A 14,975-nucleotide genomic window follows, 5' to 3' on the forward strand; every position below is an offset into this window, starting at 1 on the left:
TCTCATTTTTTAAGAGAAATAACACACAGATCAATGCACACTCTAACAGCTAATATTGCCCACAACCCATTGCGTGCGGGAGGGAGGAGCAACCACACTGACCCTCTTGCTTTTTTGTAGTAATACTGTGGCTGTACAAATGTTAATTTTATTAGTCCAATGAAAGAAACATTTTACTATAGTAAAAGAATGGTTCATTTTCATCTGAGTATTTTTGAGTTATAAGTATATAATTAAGTATAAAATACGTTAAACAATAGTTAAACTATAAACGTTAAATATTTTGACTTTAAAATAAGTAGCTTTCGTTTCAAACCTTGCACATGAACGTCAGATAAGAAAAAAGATGGGAATAGTAAATAAAATTATATTGGACGTAAATTATAAGAATGAATGAAATATTGTTAACAGTGTGGTGTGCATAACTAGGCAACCACGTTTTCGTTCACGTTGCATGACGTCATCGAAGTATGTCCCAGAACGTGCATACTGTTTTGCTACACACTCAAAAGTATGTAGGTTTATTCTCACAAAACAGTACATACATTTAGGTCGTAGTATAAGTAGGCGAATTGGAACTCAGCATTACTGATTCACATGACGACACAAGTCATCAGCCATTTCCTCAAGTACACGTCAGGTAAGTGGTTGTAATTAAATGTTAATTTTAGAATATATTAATTGGCAAAGACTCAAATACTCAACGTTTTTGTAATGATATTTTTGTAAAGATATATATAAAGGTGTGTTATGTTATGTGTAAAGTGGAGGTATTTTAGTTAAGATAACCTGGATATAGGGTTGGTTTACCGGACAGGGTTTAGGACTCGGTCTTAATTATACTTGGGATATTTTGACAAACAAACCTTATAAAATACAATACTTGCGTGCATTTTGAGACAAAACAATAGCACTAATATGTTAAAGTAACATATTATCAAGTATTAACATTATTCCTTCAAGAGATGCAGGCTCGGACTGGTAATCTGTACAACCGGGCAAATGCCCGGTGGGCCGGTCGACACGTGGGCCGGTGGCCTCCGAGATTTTTTTTTTTTCATGCCAAAATGTTTAAGTTATTTATTTTCGGCCCGTCATGTATAAATGCAGTTGCATTTGGATTTGGGGGCGTGTGATAGGAAAATATTTTCGGCTTCTTCATGACAGGTTCAGTGTGTGTTACGATCGCGCACCCATGCCCCAGCCCTCAAATGGTTTTGTCCAAGGAGCCGCTAGTTTTATGGGGAAATATACAGTGATGATAGCGCATCATTTAGCCTTGCACTTAAGAAAAATCATTATGGACAACAGAGGCTCCAAAAAGAAGAAAGGGGGAGCGGAGAAGATCCGCGAGAAAAAGTCGCCCAGGTATATTAACAACCGCCCAAATATATCTGGCATAACTTTTTTTGTTCTTCCGTGATAATGACACTATTTGATAATGACATTTGAGTGCGAGCATGTGTCTCTTCCAACGAGTTCGGTATGTGTTCGCGTGCTCTCTGTTTCTCTATGAATTGGGTGTGAGCCGAGGCAAGCTCAGTGTCACGTTGTGTCCATCCCTGCGTTCCAGTTCGTTTTTTTATGAACTTCCCTCGCTAACTTCCCTCTGTCTCGTTCACTCGGATGTACGTCATTGCTTACGTTGTATGAGTGCCCACTACTGCTAGAACACTTGAAGTGGGTTCAAATGGATCGCCCTAAGCCCTTGATCACATGGAAAGTGGAGACCGCCCCCTCCATGTGCAAAGCGCGAGTTGCTGAAGTGACGTCACAATCGTGTTGCATTGTGGGATATGAAGCTGCATGAAGTGTACATATGAAGCAGACTCGCTCCCTTGGTCAAAATCGAGGGAGCGAGGGTCTGTCCATACAAACTTCCCTCGTCCACTTGACGAACTGGAACGCACTTCAAAATGGCGACAGGGATTCCCCCGAGGGGAAGTGCTTAGGGAAGTTTGCCCATGTTTCTGAACTGAGCAGAGTTGTATGCATTAGAGGTCTTCACAGAGGACCCGTACAGTTCCGGGTCTATGTTTTAAAGGGGCAGTTGGGTCTCGGTCGGTCCCAGTTTAATTATGCTACTTCGGGTCCTGGGTCTGATCGACCAGTCGGCGCTAATGCGTTAAAGCTCTGGTTTCTATGGCTATAACAACTGGCTCTTGTTTTGAAAGTCACAATGCACTTTCTTTCTTATATTTTTATAAATATTATTAATTAACCATCTTTGCTTTCTGAGCAAACATTTTAGATATAAGAGATGGTAATCTTTTAATCTGCAAGAGAGAAATAGAAAGAGAGGCACTTTTACTGCTTCTGCTCCATCTAATATAAAGTGAAGAAAGCTAAAACCATATAACACCGGTCACATTTATAATCTATAGACCTATTTATAATCTATAGACCTGCACTGTCTATCATTAATATACTTTACATATTATTGTATTCAATAGAGTTTGATAAAAGGGGTCATCTACACAAGTATTGCTTCATATAACAGTGCAAAAATAGTAAAGTGTTTTTGTGGTGCTTTGACAAACAGTGTCAGCTTTGTTCATGGCAAAGAGAGTTTGAGGTGGTTGAATTTTAACTATACTGTGAAATTAATATAAATGTTCAGTAAATCAAAGCATTGGGTTAGAGGGGCGATTTTGGTATCGGTGGGCTTGTGTGTGGAGTGGGGGGGGGTGTCGTCGGTCCAGTGGTGGGCCGTTCCACGAGGAAATTGCCAGGGCCGAATTTTGTTCCCTGTCCGACCCTGAAGAGATGTCAGTATTTTAGTCAGTGATAAGCCCTGTCCGAGAAAACCGCCCAATAGTGTTTAATTATGTATGATGTCTGAGGGAAATTTGGCCTTTTTTTTAGAGTATAAAGTCTTTCACGTAAAGCCTTATTAAACATGTATTATTTATGTATGTGTGTGTGTATTTATATTCCTCTGCTTATCAAACCAGAGCGGATATGATGTAAGAGGCAGACCAGAGTGATACATGGCCAGACTGTCTCCTCTTGTATGGGCTGAAGAAAGTCCCCTAAATGGCCCTGCAGATGTTCTGGCCGACTTTGAAGTGCTTTTTGGACAGTTTTATGCCCTTTATTTAGAGAAGACTTTATTCCGTATGTTCAGTCTGTAAGATACTGTAAGTGAATAAGTGAATTAAAAGCTTTTGTTTTTATGTGACTGAAGTTAATTATTACATAGCATAAATTATTTGATACATAATTTTAAAATGTTATTTAAAAATCCCAAATAATAAATATTAATTGAAGTAACACATAAAACATTGAGTAAATACTTAAATTTTAATTGGCAGAGTCTTTGCTGTAAGTTTTTAATTATTCAACTGATTAAAACATTTTAGTTGAATGAACTATAAACCTAGTTTAGCAAACATACTTTTTTATATTTGAGTCAAGTTTGGGCCAACTAAAAAACATCAATCCAGGTAACACTTTGGAGACAGAAATTGAGTGAACGTAAAATTTCTGTGGAACTAGTTACTAAAAAATAATTCATTGAGCCAACAATTTATTTTTTTACAGTGTACAGAATATGTTATATAGTTTTAAAAATAAGCATTATGTGTGTAGGAGCAAGAACAAAGTAAAGTCATTTATTCATGTCTCAGATGTCAATGTTGAATTACAGAGATTAACAGATACATGATACAATAAGGTTTTACAACATTTTTACAAGAGTGTGGTCACTTTTCATTGTGATTAGCAAAAAAAATAAAAATCCCAAAACCATATAGGCAGCTCTCAAACCTCAGGCTAGCTTTATTAAAATATACATAAATATACTTATGACAAAAGAATAGCAATAATGCTAACAAAAAGCCATCCTCTGGCATTGTAAATCATTATCTCATAAAGTCACCAGGGATGTTACATTTAAAGAATATTTAAACATCTTTCTTAGTTACAATTTTGTATACACCAATGTATAACTTTTTACAAAGGTGACAAAGAAAGATTATGATGTCATAATATTTTTTTTTCACGAAACCACTAGTAACAAAAATACTAGACCCTCTCAAAATGAGTGAAAAATAACCAAGAAGTATTCCTTTATGAAGTGCGACATTTCTTTCTCATAGTAAGATATTACAAATAAGAAAGTTTGAAATAGCAGCTTGAGAGAAATAAGCAAATATATATTTATGCCTGTCACAATGGCTAATTATATATGAAAATGGATGTTTCTCATTAATATACTTTCTGATAAAGAAACCAAAACCATAAGTGATGGACAGTTAATAATGTTCTGAGCAAACAGGCTTCTATATACATAAGCAAAATGTCAATGTTAAAGCAAAAAACAATGAAATACAGATATAAGTACCTTTTTTTAAGAAAATGCATGAATTTCATCTTATGTAGCCAATGCCAGATATTTATTCAGCACAGTCAAGAGCCTTTCACATGAGTCACATCAACAGTCCACAAGTTTGAACCCTAAAAAGCAAAATGTCAAGCTGTGGTGTCACTGCCAAGCTATGTTGCGTGCAACTCAACTTTTATAGTGTGATAATGTTTAAACAACTTAGCAAATGATTACGATTGCCATGATGTATCACTCTTGGGTTGTTCCACTTTGGAAATGAAAAAAATAAATAAATTCAAGCTTGAGCTTATTAAAAAAAAACAAAATACAGCACAACATCCAAGATTTCTCTGCTTAAAAGACCAGCATAGCTAGTCACCAACATTTGATATTTTAAATGGTCAACCAGCTTTAACTGTGAAACTTTGCTGGTCAGCATCCTTCACTAACCAAGGTTTGCTGGTAATTACCGTGCCAGACCACCAGCTAGACTAGCTGGTTAAAGCTGGTCTTTTCAGCATGGATGTTATGACAAACATCTTTTATTCCTTAAATGAAAGCAGTCTACAAAATATTCTCCATTTCAGATCTTAAACATATCACCTTCTTTTGTTTCCTTTCACAAATTTCTGTGCACACCTTTCACATTTTTACTACCTGAAAAGCCCGAAACATGACCTGGGCCCTCATTTATAAAGCGTGCGTACGCACATATTTGATCGTAAAGTGTGCGTAGGCAAAAATCCACGGCAAAGTCCATATTTATGAAAACTGTCTTGAAAAGTGCTTAGCGCCACGTCAGGGTCTGAGCAGACAGACGCATTTTTGCTTGTCTGATTGCTGCAGGTTTTTGGAAATATAAGCCATTCTTTCTGTTTGAAATTGGGTTTAAACATTGATAAGCGCACTTTTATATGTCTGACATTAATTAAGCATCGTTTAAAAGCGGAGATCTGAAACTGCTCAGCTGCGTGCACAAGTTCAAGTTCAGTTGCGATTTATAGATTTGAAAGGGGTACGCGCGTTTTCTGCACGTACGTTCGGTTTATTAAACACATGTACGCATTTTTGTTAAATGATCGTAAGATCAAATGTAGGATGGTTTTTATGCAGCATTTTATAAATGAGGCCCCTTGTACAGTGCTTTTCATGTAAATATCAAAGCAGTGCTACAATCATGGTGTAAGGAGCATTGAGAACTACTGTGAAAGGGCCTTTACTGACTGATCCCTCACCAGTTGCTACATTTCCTCCCATTTAAAAGGCAACAAGATGTCACGTTGCAAAAAGCCATCGACTGCCTAAGACACTTGTCGGTTTCTGACACACAAGCAATTAAAAACTCCATTAATTAATTTTATCTGACAGATGAATTCTGTGGCAGTTTAAAAGCTAACCAAGTCCAAAAAAGAGCAAAATGATACATAATGAATGGGACAGTTTGCTTTCTGAAGCACACCCATTAATAATTTACATGACCTCCAAATAATAAATTAACAAATGAATAAATAAACAAGCAGGCAAGCAAACATCAACAAATAATTTTTTTTCTCCCCAATTTTGGAAAAATATTATATTATAATATAGTCTTTTTCACAGAATTAGTCATTGGAGGGTCTAATCAGTTTTCTTTTTTGTCTCTCAGACTTTCAAATGTGGCTTTGAGAAGAAAATCAGTCTTCCAAATAACTAACAGTCAATCTGTTTCAATGAACAATGGACTTTTGAGAGCTTTCTTTGAGTTTACAATATTCCATCAAAGGGTGGATGTAGCCAGACAGCACAGTGTTTCGCAGAGTTGGCACTGACAGAAAAAGAGCGTGCACAGTCACAGCACAGTGGCATTGTGTCCTTCCATTTTAGGGAGTCTGGAGTCTTGCACCGTACCCATGGTGACCAAAAGTGGGCGGCTGTCCTCAGGCCCACTGGCCCGAGCCAAAGATATGGGCCTCTGCTGACCAGAATGAGGAGGTGGCTGGGGCCCTGGCATAGGCTCCAAGGGCAAACCCTGCTCCTGATAGCCATACCCGATGTTCCCGCAAGGAAAGCGACGTAGTCTGTAGAGAGGGACTGGAGCTAGAGTGGCAGAATCCAGAAGCAATGGTGCCTGGGAAGGAGGCGGGGGTAAAAGTTGACCGCACAGGCCTTGTTGTTGCTGCTGTTGATGTTGACGCTGGAGCTGCTGTTGGTATTGTTGCTGTTTGTGCTGTTGCTGCAGGCCCAGAGCTTCCGCTACTGTGACAGTCCGGCCTGCTTGTTCCTGACCTTTACCCGGGATCCGTGGGCCACTCGTCTGCCTCTGTGAATGCTGCCTCTTCTGTTGCTGCTGGAGAAACCATGAGCCATAAGTGGGGTTCCACAGGTTGGTGGGCTTTCCATTATGGCTCTCCTTCTCTGATGTGTGGGCCTGCATAAAGCCTAGATTCACATGGCCTCCATCTTGGGTGGTTGTGGGAGTTGTAGAGGAAAGTTTAGCAGTAGGTATGGGGGCAGTGGCTACCAGGGTGTGAGGGTGGTGATGAGGTTGAGGCTGAGATGGGGGATCAGGTGGGTTATCAGAAGAGTGGCTTGGCATGAGTGGGGTCTCCCCGTCCCCCTTAGCCTGCTCTGAGTTGCTTGTAGAGACAGATGATGCATTCTCTGTGCCCTTAGGGTTTATAAGCAAGGAGGGGGCAGAAGGGTCTTCAGGACGCATGGGTACCCGCTCTTCTTCCTCAGGAATAGGGCCATACTCGACAGGCAAAGGCACATTCACCACATCTGGATCCTAGGGGTTGAAAGAAAAAGTTATTCAACGTGTACCCGTCCCCTCTTTAGATGCAATGAAAATTGTTGGAAAATTATTTTGAAGAATTAATTTATATATGCAATTTAGGTAAAAAGAATAAAATAAAAGCAATAATAAAAATTTCAAAACAAATAGTTGAATTTGGAAAGGTATTGTTCTTTCTTGTTATAAGACAGTATTGCATTCTGGAATAAAGTGTGCTTGGCTGTATACTGCATGTTTTGGAAGAAGTGTACTGTATGCGTAATGCATACAGCAAAAGGTGTGAGTTGTATGCCATTTTGAACCAATACACTTTAACACTATGAATTAGAAATGCAGTTTTAGGATGTTACCTGTAGACAATAGTCTATCCGCTCTAGAATAGTTGAAAAGTTTGGTCTGTCATCTGGTTGATGCTGCCAACTTTGTGTCATTATGCGGTACCTATTAAATAAACAAAAAATCAACTTTTTTATTTTTCAGTGTTATAACTACTAGGTATGCTAACAGCGTTTATCGCTAGAGATTAATTCATTGCCAGACACCATTTTTTGTGATTTTCACAAAAGTTTAACAAAATGCCTTCCAGGAAAATGTTCTTCTATAAATATACAGTACTGTGCAAGTCTTAGACCACCATGCTACCATTCTATTTGTTGTTTTTGCAATTGTATATATTGTATATTAAATTATTTTTCAATCCCTTTATTAGAATACAACCAGAAAATACAGGAAATGTGTATGTAGTATTAAAAACAGTATAAGCTGAAGTGTCAAGTATTAAGGGTAAACTCCCCTTCCACTTGAGCAATAGCAGGCAGCTGCTTCTAATCGGATGACTTCAGGACTTCAGCCTCCTAAAAAAAGCTCAAGATGTGTTTCGTGACAAGAGAGGTCATACTAAATACTGACTGATGCCTGACATTTAGTTTTGAAAATTGTTTTGTTTTTAATTTTATGTACATCTTAAAAACATACTTTAAAAAGAGTGAAAAATAAATATGGATGGTCATTAAATCTTTGCTAAAACAACAAATCTGGTGGTGGCCTAAAACTTTTGCACAGTACTGTATAAACATACAAATACATCAAATGAAAGAACAGACCCTCTTCTTTCAAAAAAAAAAAAAAAAAAAAGGAATAAGTTATATCATATCTTCATTTGCTCTCTTTTTATAACCTCTTAAATATTAGGGGTGTAACTGTTCTCGTAAATAATCCAACCGTGCCGTTATCCTCCCATGGTTCGGCATAATAAAATGATGCATAAAACCGCTAATGCATAGTTCTGAATACACCGCGAGTGTTTAAAGACAGTACCTGTCCAATCAGTAGTATGCAAATCTGATGCTAACCTCACAGTTCCTAACAGGGGCGGATTGGGACTAAAAAGTGGCCCTGGTCTTTCTCATCCAAAGTGACAACCATACCCTGCTCGCAACACACTACAGCATACAGCATACCCAACATAAATGCTATTTTATACCTTTAAAGGGACATTCCACTTTTTTTGAAAATATGCTCATTTTCCAGCTCCCCTAGAGTTAAACATTTAATTCTTACCATTTTGGAATCCATTCAGCTGATCTCCGGGTCTGGCGTTAGCACTTTTAGCATAGCTTAGCATAATCCATTGAATCTAATTAGACCATTAGCAATCGTGCTAAAAAATAACTAAAGAGTTTCAATATTTTTCCTATTTATTTTTTTTACCTTTCTGTAGTTACATCGTGTACTAAGGTCGACTGAAAATTAAAAGTTGCGATTTTCTGGGCAGCTATGGCTAGGAACTATACTCTCAAACTGGGGTAATAATCAAGGACTTTGCTGATGCAACATGGCGGCAGCAGGCGTAGTGATATTAAGCAGTGCCCGAAAATAGTCCCCTGCTATTGAAAGTAATAGCCATGTTACAGCAGCAACGTCTTTGATTATTATGCCAGAATGATAGTATAGTTCCTATCCATATCTGCCTAGAAAATGTCAACATTTAAATATACGTCGGTCTTAGTATATGAAGAGTCAAGTTTTAAATAGGTTTAAAATATCGAAACTCTTCGGTTATTTTTAAGCGCGACGCTAATGGTCTAATCAGATTCAATGGACTTTGCTAAGCTTTGCTAAAAGTGTTATCGCCAGACCTGCAGATCAGCTGAATGGATTCCAAAACGGTAAGAATCAAATGTTTAACTCTAGGGGAGCTGGAAAATGAGCATATTTTCAAAAAAAGTGGAATGTCCCTTTAAGGTAATCAAATTTATTGTAAAATAATGCATTTGAACGTGTTGTGCTTTTATAAGAGGCTGTCACCATCTACTATTAACTCTTTCCCCGCCATTGACGAGATTTCTCGTCAATTAAGAGAAAACGCTTCCCCGCCAATGACGAGATATTCCGTCTTTCCGCAATACCGCTATTATCCACCAGGTGGCGCCCTTCCGCAACTTTTTAAAACCGGAAGTATTGCCCTATGCCAAGCTGCTGCATGTCCGTGTCTGTTTTAAAGATCGCTCTGAATGGGATCTCTATGAAAAGTCCGTCATAAAAATGGAATTATTTCTGCTTTTTGCTCAAAATATGGTGTTTTTGCAAAAACCTACCCATATTCAAAAGCTGATTGCAAAAGAACCACTAAAGGTAGGATGAAACGGTTTTTTTTGTTTGAAAGCAGAGGGTCTGTTCTTTCATTTGGTATATTGTATGTTTATATATTTAAAGAAGAACATTTTCTGGAAGGCATTAAACTTTGGTGAAAATCATGAAAAACGCTGGCGCTGGCTGGCAACTTTTTTTAAAAACGCTGGCGGTGAAAGAGTTAAAGTAGATATTGCGTGATATCCGCACACCGATAAATGGTAGATCAGTGGGTCACCATGACCTAATCATTAGGTTTTTAAGAGGTGCACGAATGGTAAATCCTTTGCGCCGTCCCTCTATTCCTCCTTGGTACCTGTCCGTGGTGCTGAAAGCATTGCAGGATGTTCCCTTTGAGCCTCTTCTTAATGTGAGTATTAAGTTTCTAAGCTCCATGCATTTTCGGTCACAATTCAAGCCTTCAGTTTGGTCCTGCTGAATCCAGTGTAACACCGAGACCCTGGCCCGGCTGCGTGCCCAAATTTCCCACCACTCCTTTTAGAGATCAGGTGGTGAATTAGCAAGCACTGCCTTTGGAGGAGGAAGACCCAATGTTTGTGCACTATGTTTGTATGTAAATCAAACTCAAAGCTTTAGGACCTCAGACCAGCTCTTTGTCTGTTACGGTGGTAAGCAGAAAGGGAAAGCTGTCACCAAGCAGAGGATGTCTAATTGGATTGTAGACACAATCACCCTTGCTTATAAAAAGCAGGGCATTCCATGGCCTCTTTGGTTTGAGAGTCCACTCTACAAGAAGTGTGGCATCATCTTGGGCATAGGCTCGTGGTTCCTCGCTAACAGACATTTTTAGAGCTGCCGGCTGGGTGACACCTAATACGTTCACTAGATTCTACAGTGTTCGGATCGAGCCGGTATCCACTTGGGTTCACTTCTCAAACTGGTGAGAACATCCAAGGTCGGCTTCTTGTGTCAGCTTGCAGCCTTCGTTTTGGTTCTGCACGAACGCACCATTATGGAAGACCATTAGTGCAAAAACGTCAAAAATTTTTTTTAGACTGGCTGCCAGCTTCTCATTAGATGTATCCTTGAGAACCTAGGCTAGCGCTGCATTGCGTTCCCCTGAGGGTTCCTATGTGAGTATTTCTGTGGAATTTTTTTTCTACATTTCCCTTAGCGGAGCTTGCTCGGAGCCTCTCTAGTTTAAGATATTACTAAGAGGGTTTCATGTTATGACCTTGAGTCCTCAAGCTGTCACCCTAGTGGTATACCCCCTAGAGGGTTATTTTTCCGCAGCGATCCTAGTTCTGCCTGACGGGTTCGCTTCCCAGTTCGCCTAGTTCACTATCGTGGGTTAAGAAACAAGTAGTGACTGGCTGCTGCTCTAACCCCATTTCTGTCTCCCTAAGATAGGAGAGTCGAAGGGTTTATGCAGGCATTGGAAGGGTCAGCTTCAGTGGCGCTTTGATAGGGATTCCCAATTTGTGGGTGACGACGTGACGTCGAAATGACCAACTAAAAGGAAAGTCTCAGTTACAGGGCGGCGCCGGCAGATGCAAATACCTGCATGCCAAGTTCAATGTGACGTCTCCGTTCCCTTCCTTCAGGGATCGAGGGTTACATATGTAACTAAGACGTTCCATCTTATTATTTAGCAACTAAAATTATAAAGTTGTGTGCATCCAATGATTAATCAAATATTCTTGACATTTAATAACACTCTGTACTGTAGTGTAGCAGTTAACACTATCTATTTTCTTTATGGGTGAGCATTGCATAAGCATCCTGTGTATTTGAGCATAACAGCACACTTACACTGGCCCAGGGCAATTCTTTGGCGGATCCATCCGGCCTCCGTTAGTCACAAACTCTAGCACCTCTTGATTACTGCGGCTCGGGTAAGGCATATAGCCCAGGGAGAAGATCTCCCAAAGCAAAACTCCAAATGACCTACAAAAACCAAAGCAGAGAGAGAGAGAGAGAGAGAGAGAGAGAGAGAGAGAGAGAGAGAGAGAGAGAGAGAGAGAGAGAGAGAGAGAGAGAGAGAGTCATAGAAAGAGATAAAAGCTTGGTAATTAAGAAAAGAATGTCATCAAAATCTCATCTTAAGTGTTTGTCTAGTCTATTTGTTTGTTGTATCTCACAGTAAGTTTTTAAGTGTAAAAATAGTGGGGGTCTAAAAATCTAACAAAAGATACTGTAAAATGTTGTAAACAATTAATTACTGGACATCACTCACCATGTATCTGTTTTTGAGGTAAAGATTCCCTCCATAAAAGCCTCGGGAGGCATCCATTTTACAGGCAGCATTGCACGTCCTCCTTTTCTGTAATAGCTGGCTCTGTAAAAACACACAATCCCAGATACAAACAAACAAGTTTATCTCAATGAAACATTGTTATGAATGTCCAGACAGAGGGATAGAAGAGAGGGGACTTATTAGGTCCTGTGGCCGATCAGATTGAAAGAAAGAACATGAAAATCAAAGGAGCAGAAAAGTGAGAGAACAACAGCAAGGATAAATGAATTCTGTCAGTCTGTGACTAATGCAAAGATGGTCATTTTCTGAAACTGGTTCATCACTTATTTTTAGACTCCCTGACCTGATCCTTAAATATAGGGCTGTCAAATTAAATATAAACAATGAATCAAAGAAAAATCTATTAAAATTAACATATTTAATCATGCAACAGAACGGTAAATACCATGCAAAGGGCAACCTTCAGATCTTTATCATGAAGCCAACATGAGACAATTAACAAAATACATTAATCTTTCGAAAAGATGTTTTGTACCAGAGTTAGCAAAAGCTAATTTCCATCTGCAGTACCCTGGCAGGTGCACACAATATTAAAACATTTAATTACAAATAACTGTCAAGTACAATCAATATTAGTTAAACAATGATCATTAAAAAAACATGACAGCCTAAAATATATACATATATATAAACATAGTCCAAAAACATTTACTTCAATATTACATTATGAACCTTAAGTGTGCTGATGTTATCGAGGATGTATTTCTTTAAAGGTCACGTTCTTCCTGATCCCATTTTTTAAACCCTAGTTAGTGTGTAATGTTGCTATAATAGCATAAATAATACCTGTAAAATGATAAAGCTCAAAGTTCACTGCCAGGCGATATATTTTCTTTAATAGAATTCCTCTTTCAAAGCCTACAGGGAACGGCCGGTTTGGACTACAACCCTCTATTTCCTGCTTTAATGACGTCAGTAAAATGGTTCGTTGACTAAACTTCGCCCACAGGAATACGTCAGTCACCAGCTTTGGCTCTAATGGCTCTGCTAAGCTAAGCTGCTATCCAATCCCAACACACTAAACAAACTTCACAATCAGAACTCGATACGTATTTCTTAGAACAGGGAACAAGGATACGAAGAGGGACTTCATAGAACAAGGAAGACATCAGCCTGTTTTGAGGACTGTTTTGAGGAAGTAAATTGTGTGAAAAATACCGCGTTTTTTTTACACGTGAAACATGAATACAAGTTATATTGCAAACTATAAACACAAACAAAGCTTCAAAATCACAGAAAGAACGGGAGCTTTACGTTACTAGAGAAATTATTCAGCTTTACAACTTTAGACTGCCTGGAAGTTGATTCCATTGTTTAATGGTTTTATATAAAAAGGCTGTCTATGCAAAGGAAGAAGATCTTTTCAGGATAGCACAATTTCTCTGAGCAGTAGAGCGTGATGTTTGGTTTGGTTGTTCAGAATAAAGTTTTATACATTTTTTGCATTTATGGTGGAGCAATATTATTAACAATTTTAAAAATGGTTCTTAAATTTGTATATCGAATTAAGGAATCAAAGCTTAATATTTAGTATTTACAGAGAATATATCAGAGATGAGAGCAAGGGGCATTTCTGTCAATCACCTTTAATTGCCTGATTTTAGACTGATCTAAGGGGTTTATGAGTGGTCTCCTTGGCCTGAGACCAACAGGACAAACAGTAGGTGATGTGAGGAGAGATCATGGCATTCAAATACATAAAAGATGCTTCAGTTGTCACTATTTCTAATATGTCTAAAGATGGAAATATAATATTTAATGATATTGCACATTCTTTTAATATGTTTTTTAAAACTTAGAGTTTGATCCAAATGGACACCTAGATATTTTATCTCTGTCACAATGTACATTTTTTGTCCATTAACATAGATGTTAGATATATCTTTAACTTTTTTGGAAGTTGCGAAATACATTCCTACAGTTTTTTTCCAGTTAGAAAATTAGAAAAGATATGATTGTATCCAATGCAGTGTCTCCATGGACAGATTATACTTAGAGAGCTTAGACAAGAGGACATGGTGGTTTTCCGTGTCAAAGGCTTAAACTGCAATTCATTGATCAGCTGCTAGAGGTTGGCTCCAAAAGGGAGTCAATTCCCATAGACTGTGAGGGAATATTTTTATAACTCATCTGTTTAAATTACCTGTTTAAGTGATGCACGGTGACACGCTGCCAAGATGCCGACTGCAAGGCCCACCAACTATTGGCTTCAAAAAAGCTCTTCACAAACCTATGGGTGACGTCATGTGTAAATTTGTGTGTGGAGGGGGGTTGGAATATGTAGTTTTCGGGGACATGAAGAGTTTATAATCTATTCACATAAAAATTGGGTAACACTTTATTTTAGGGGTCCATAATAATGCATTAAGGGTTAATTAAGTATATAGTTATTATATATTAACCATAAATTACAGCTAATTAACCAAGACAGTAATTAATGAATAACTGAAAATATAGTATATTACCCATTATTAGTTAACTACTTAACTATGTATTAAAAAGTAATACATTTTTAACTGAATAAATAGGATAACAATGTTACTATTATAACTGCCACCAATGTATTGCTAATATCTTTAGTAGTTAGGTGAATGTTTTCGATGGGCAAGTAAAAGAGAATTGGACAAGTAATGGAAAGTAACTTGAAAATGCCATCCGCACTCCTTGCACACATGCATTATGGCATTATTTTAATGACAAATGTCGCAAGCGTATTATACAAGGCAATAGCACATTCATGTAATAAAGATACATCAAATTGCTACCTGAAAAAAAGCATCTTTGCGAGGGTGCATATATAGGCTAGTTCACAGGTGAAAAAGACTCCATGCAAAAGTGCACCTCTGCTCAGGTTGCCCAAATGCAGTCACATATGCAAGTGCTGGGATGAACGCTCACTCGACTCTCTCTATGCTCTCGCAACTGCACAACATTTACTCGATTGTCAAGTTGACTTTTGTGACTTT

At 38.2% G+C, this 14,975-nt stretch overlaps 1 protein-coding gene across 1 annotated transcript in view; it reads right to left on the reverse strand.

Moving 5' to 3' along the window:
* Window positions 1–3,409: 3,409 nt before the first annotated feature.
* The window catches only part of alk (ALK receptor tyrosine kinase), a 921,668-nt gene continuing 910,102 nt past the window's right edge, over window positions 3,410–14,975 (reverse strand). The window contains exons 26-29 of the mRNA XM_065288699.2: window positions 11,929–12,030; window positions 11,505–11,639; window positions 7,451–7,541; window positions 3,410–7,094 (exon numbers count right to left, since the gene is read on the reverse strand). Of these exons, the coding sequence (XP_065144771.1) occupies window positions 6,156–7,094; window positions 7,451–7,541; window positions 11,505–11,639; window positions 11,929–12,030 (1,267 nt within the window). The 3' untranslated portion in view covers window positions 3,410–6,155. The remainder of the gene's footprint in view (window positions 7,095–7,450; window positions 7,542–11,504; window positions 11,640–11,928; window positions 12,031–14,975) is intronic.

This window comes from Paramisgurnus dabryanus, chromosome 17, assembly GCF_030506205.2.
Source record: "Paramisgurnus dabryanus chromosome 17, PD_genome_1.1, whole genome shotgun sequence".
NCBI classification, from domain to species: Eukaryota; Metazoa; Chordata; class Actinopteri; order Cypriniformes; family Cobitidae; genus Paramisgurnus; species Paramisgurnus dabryanus.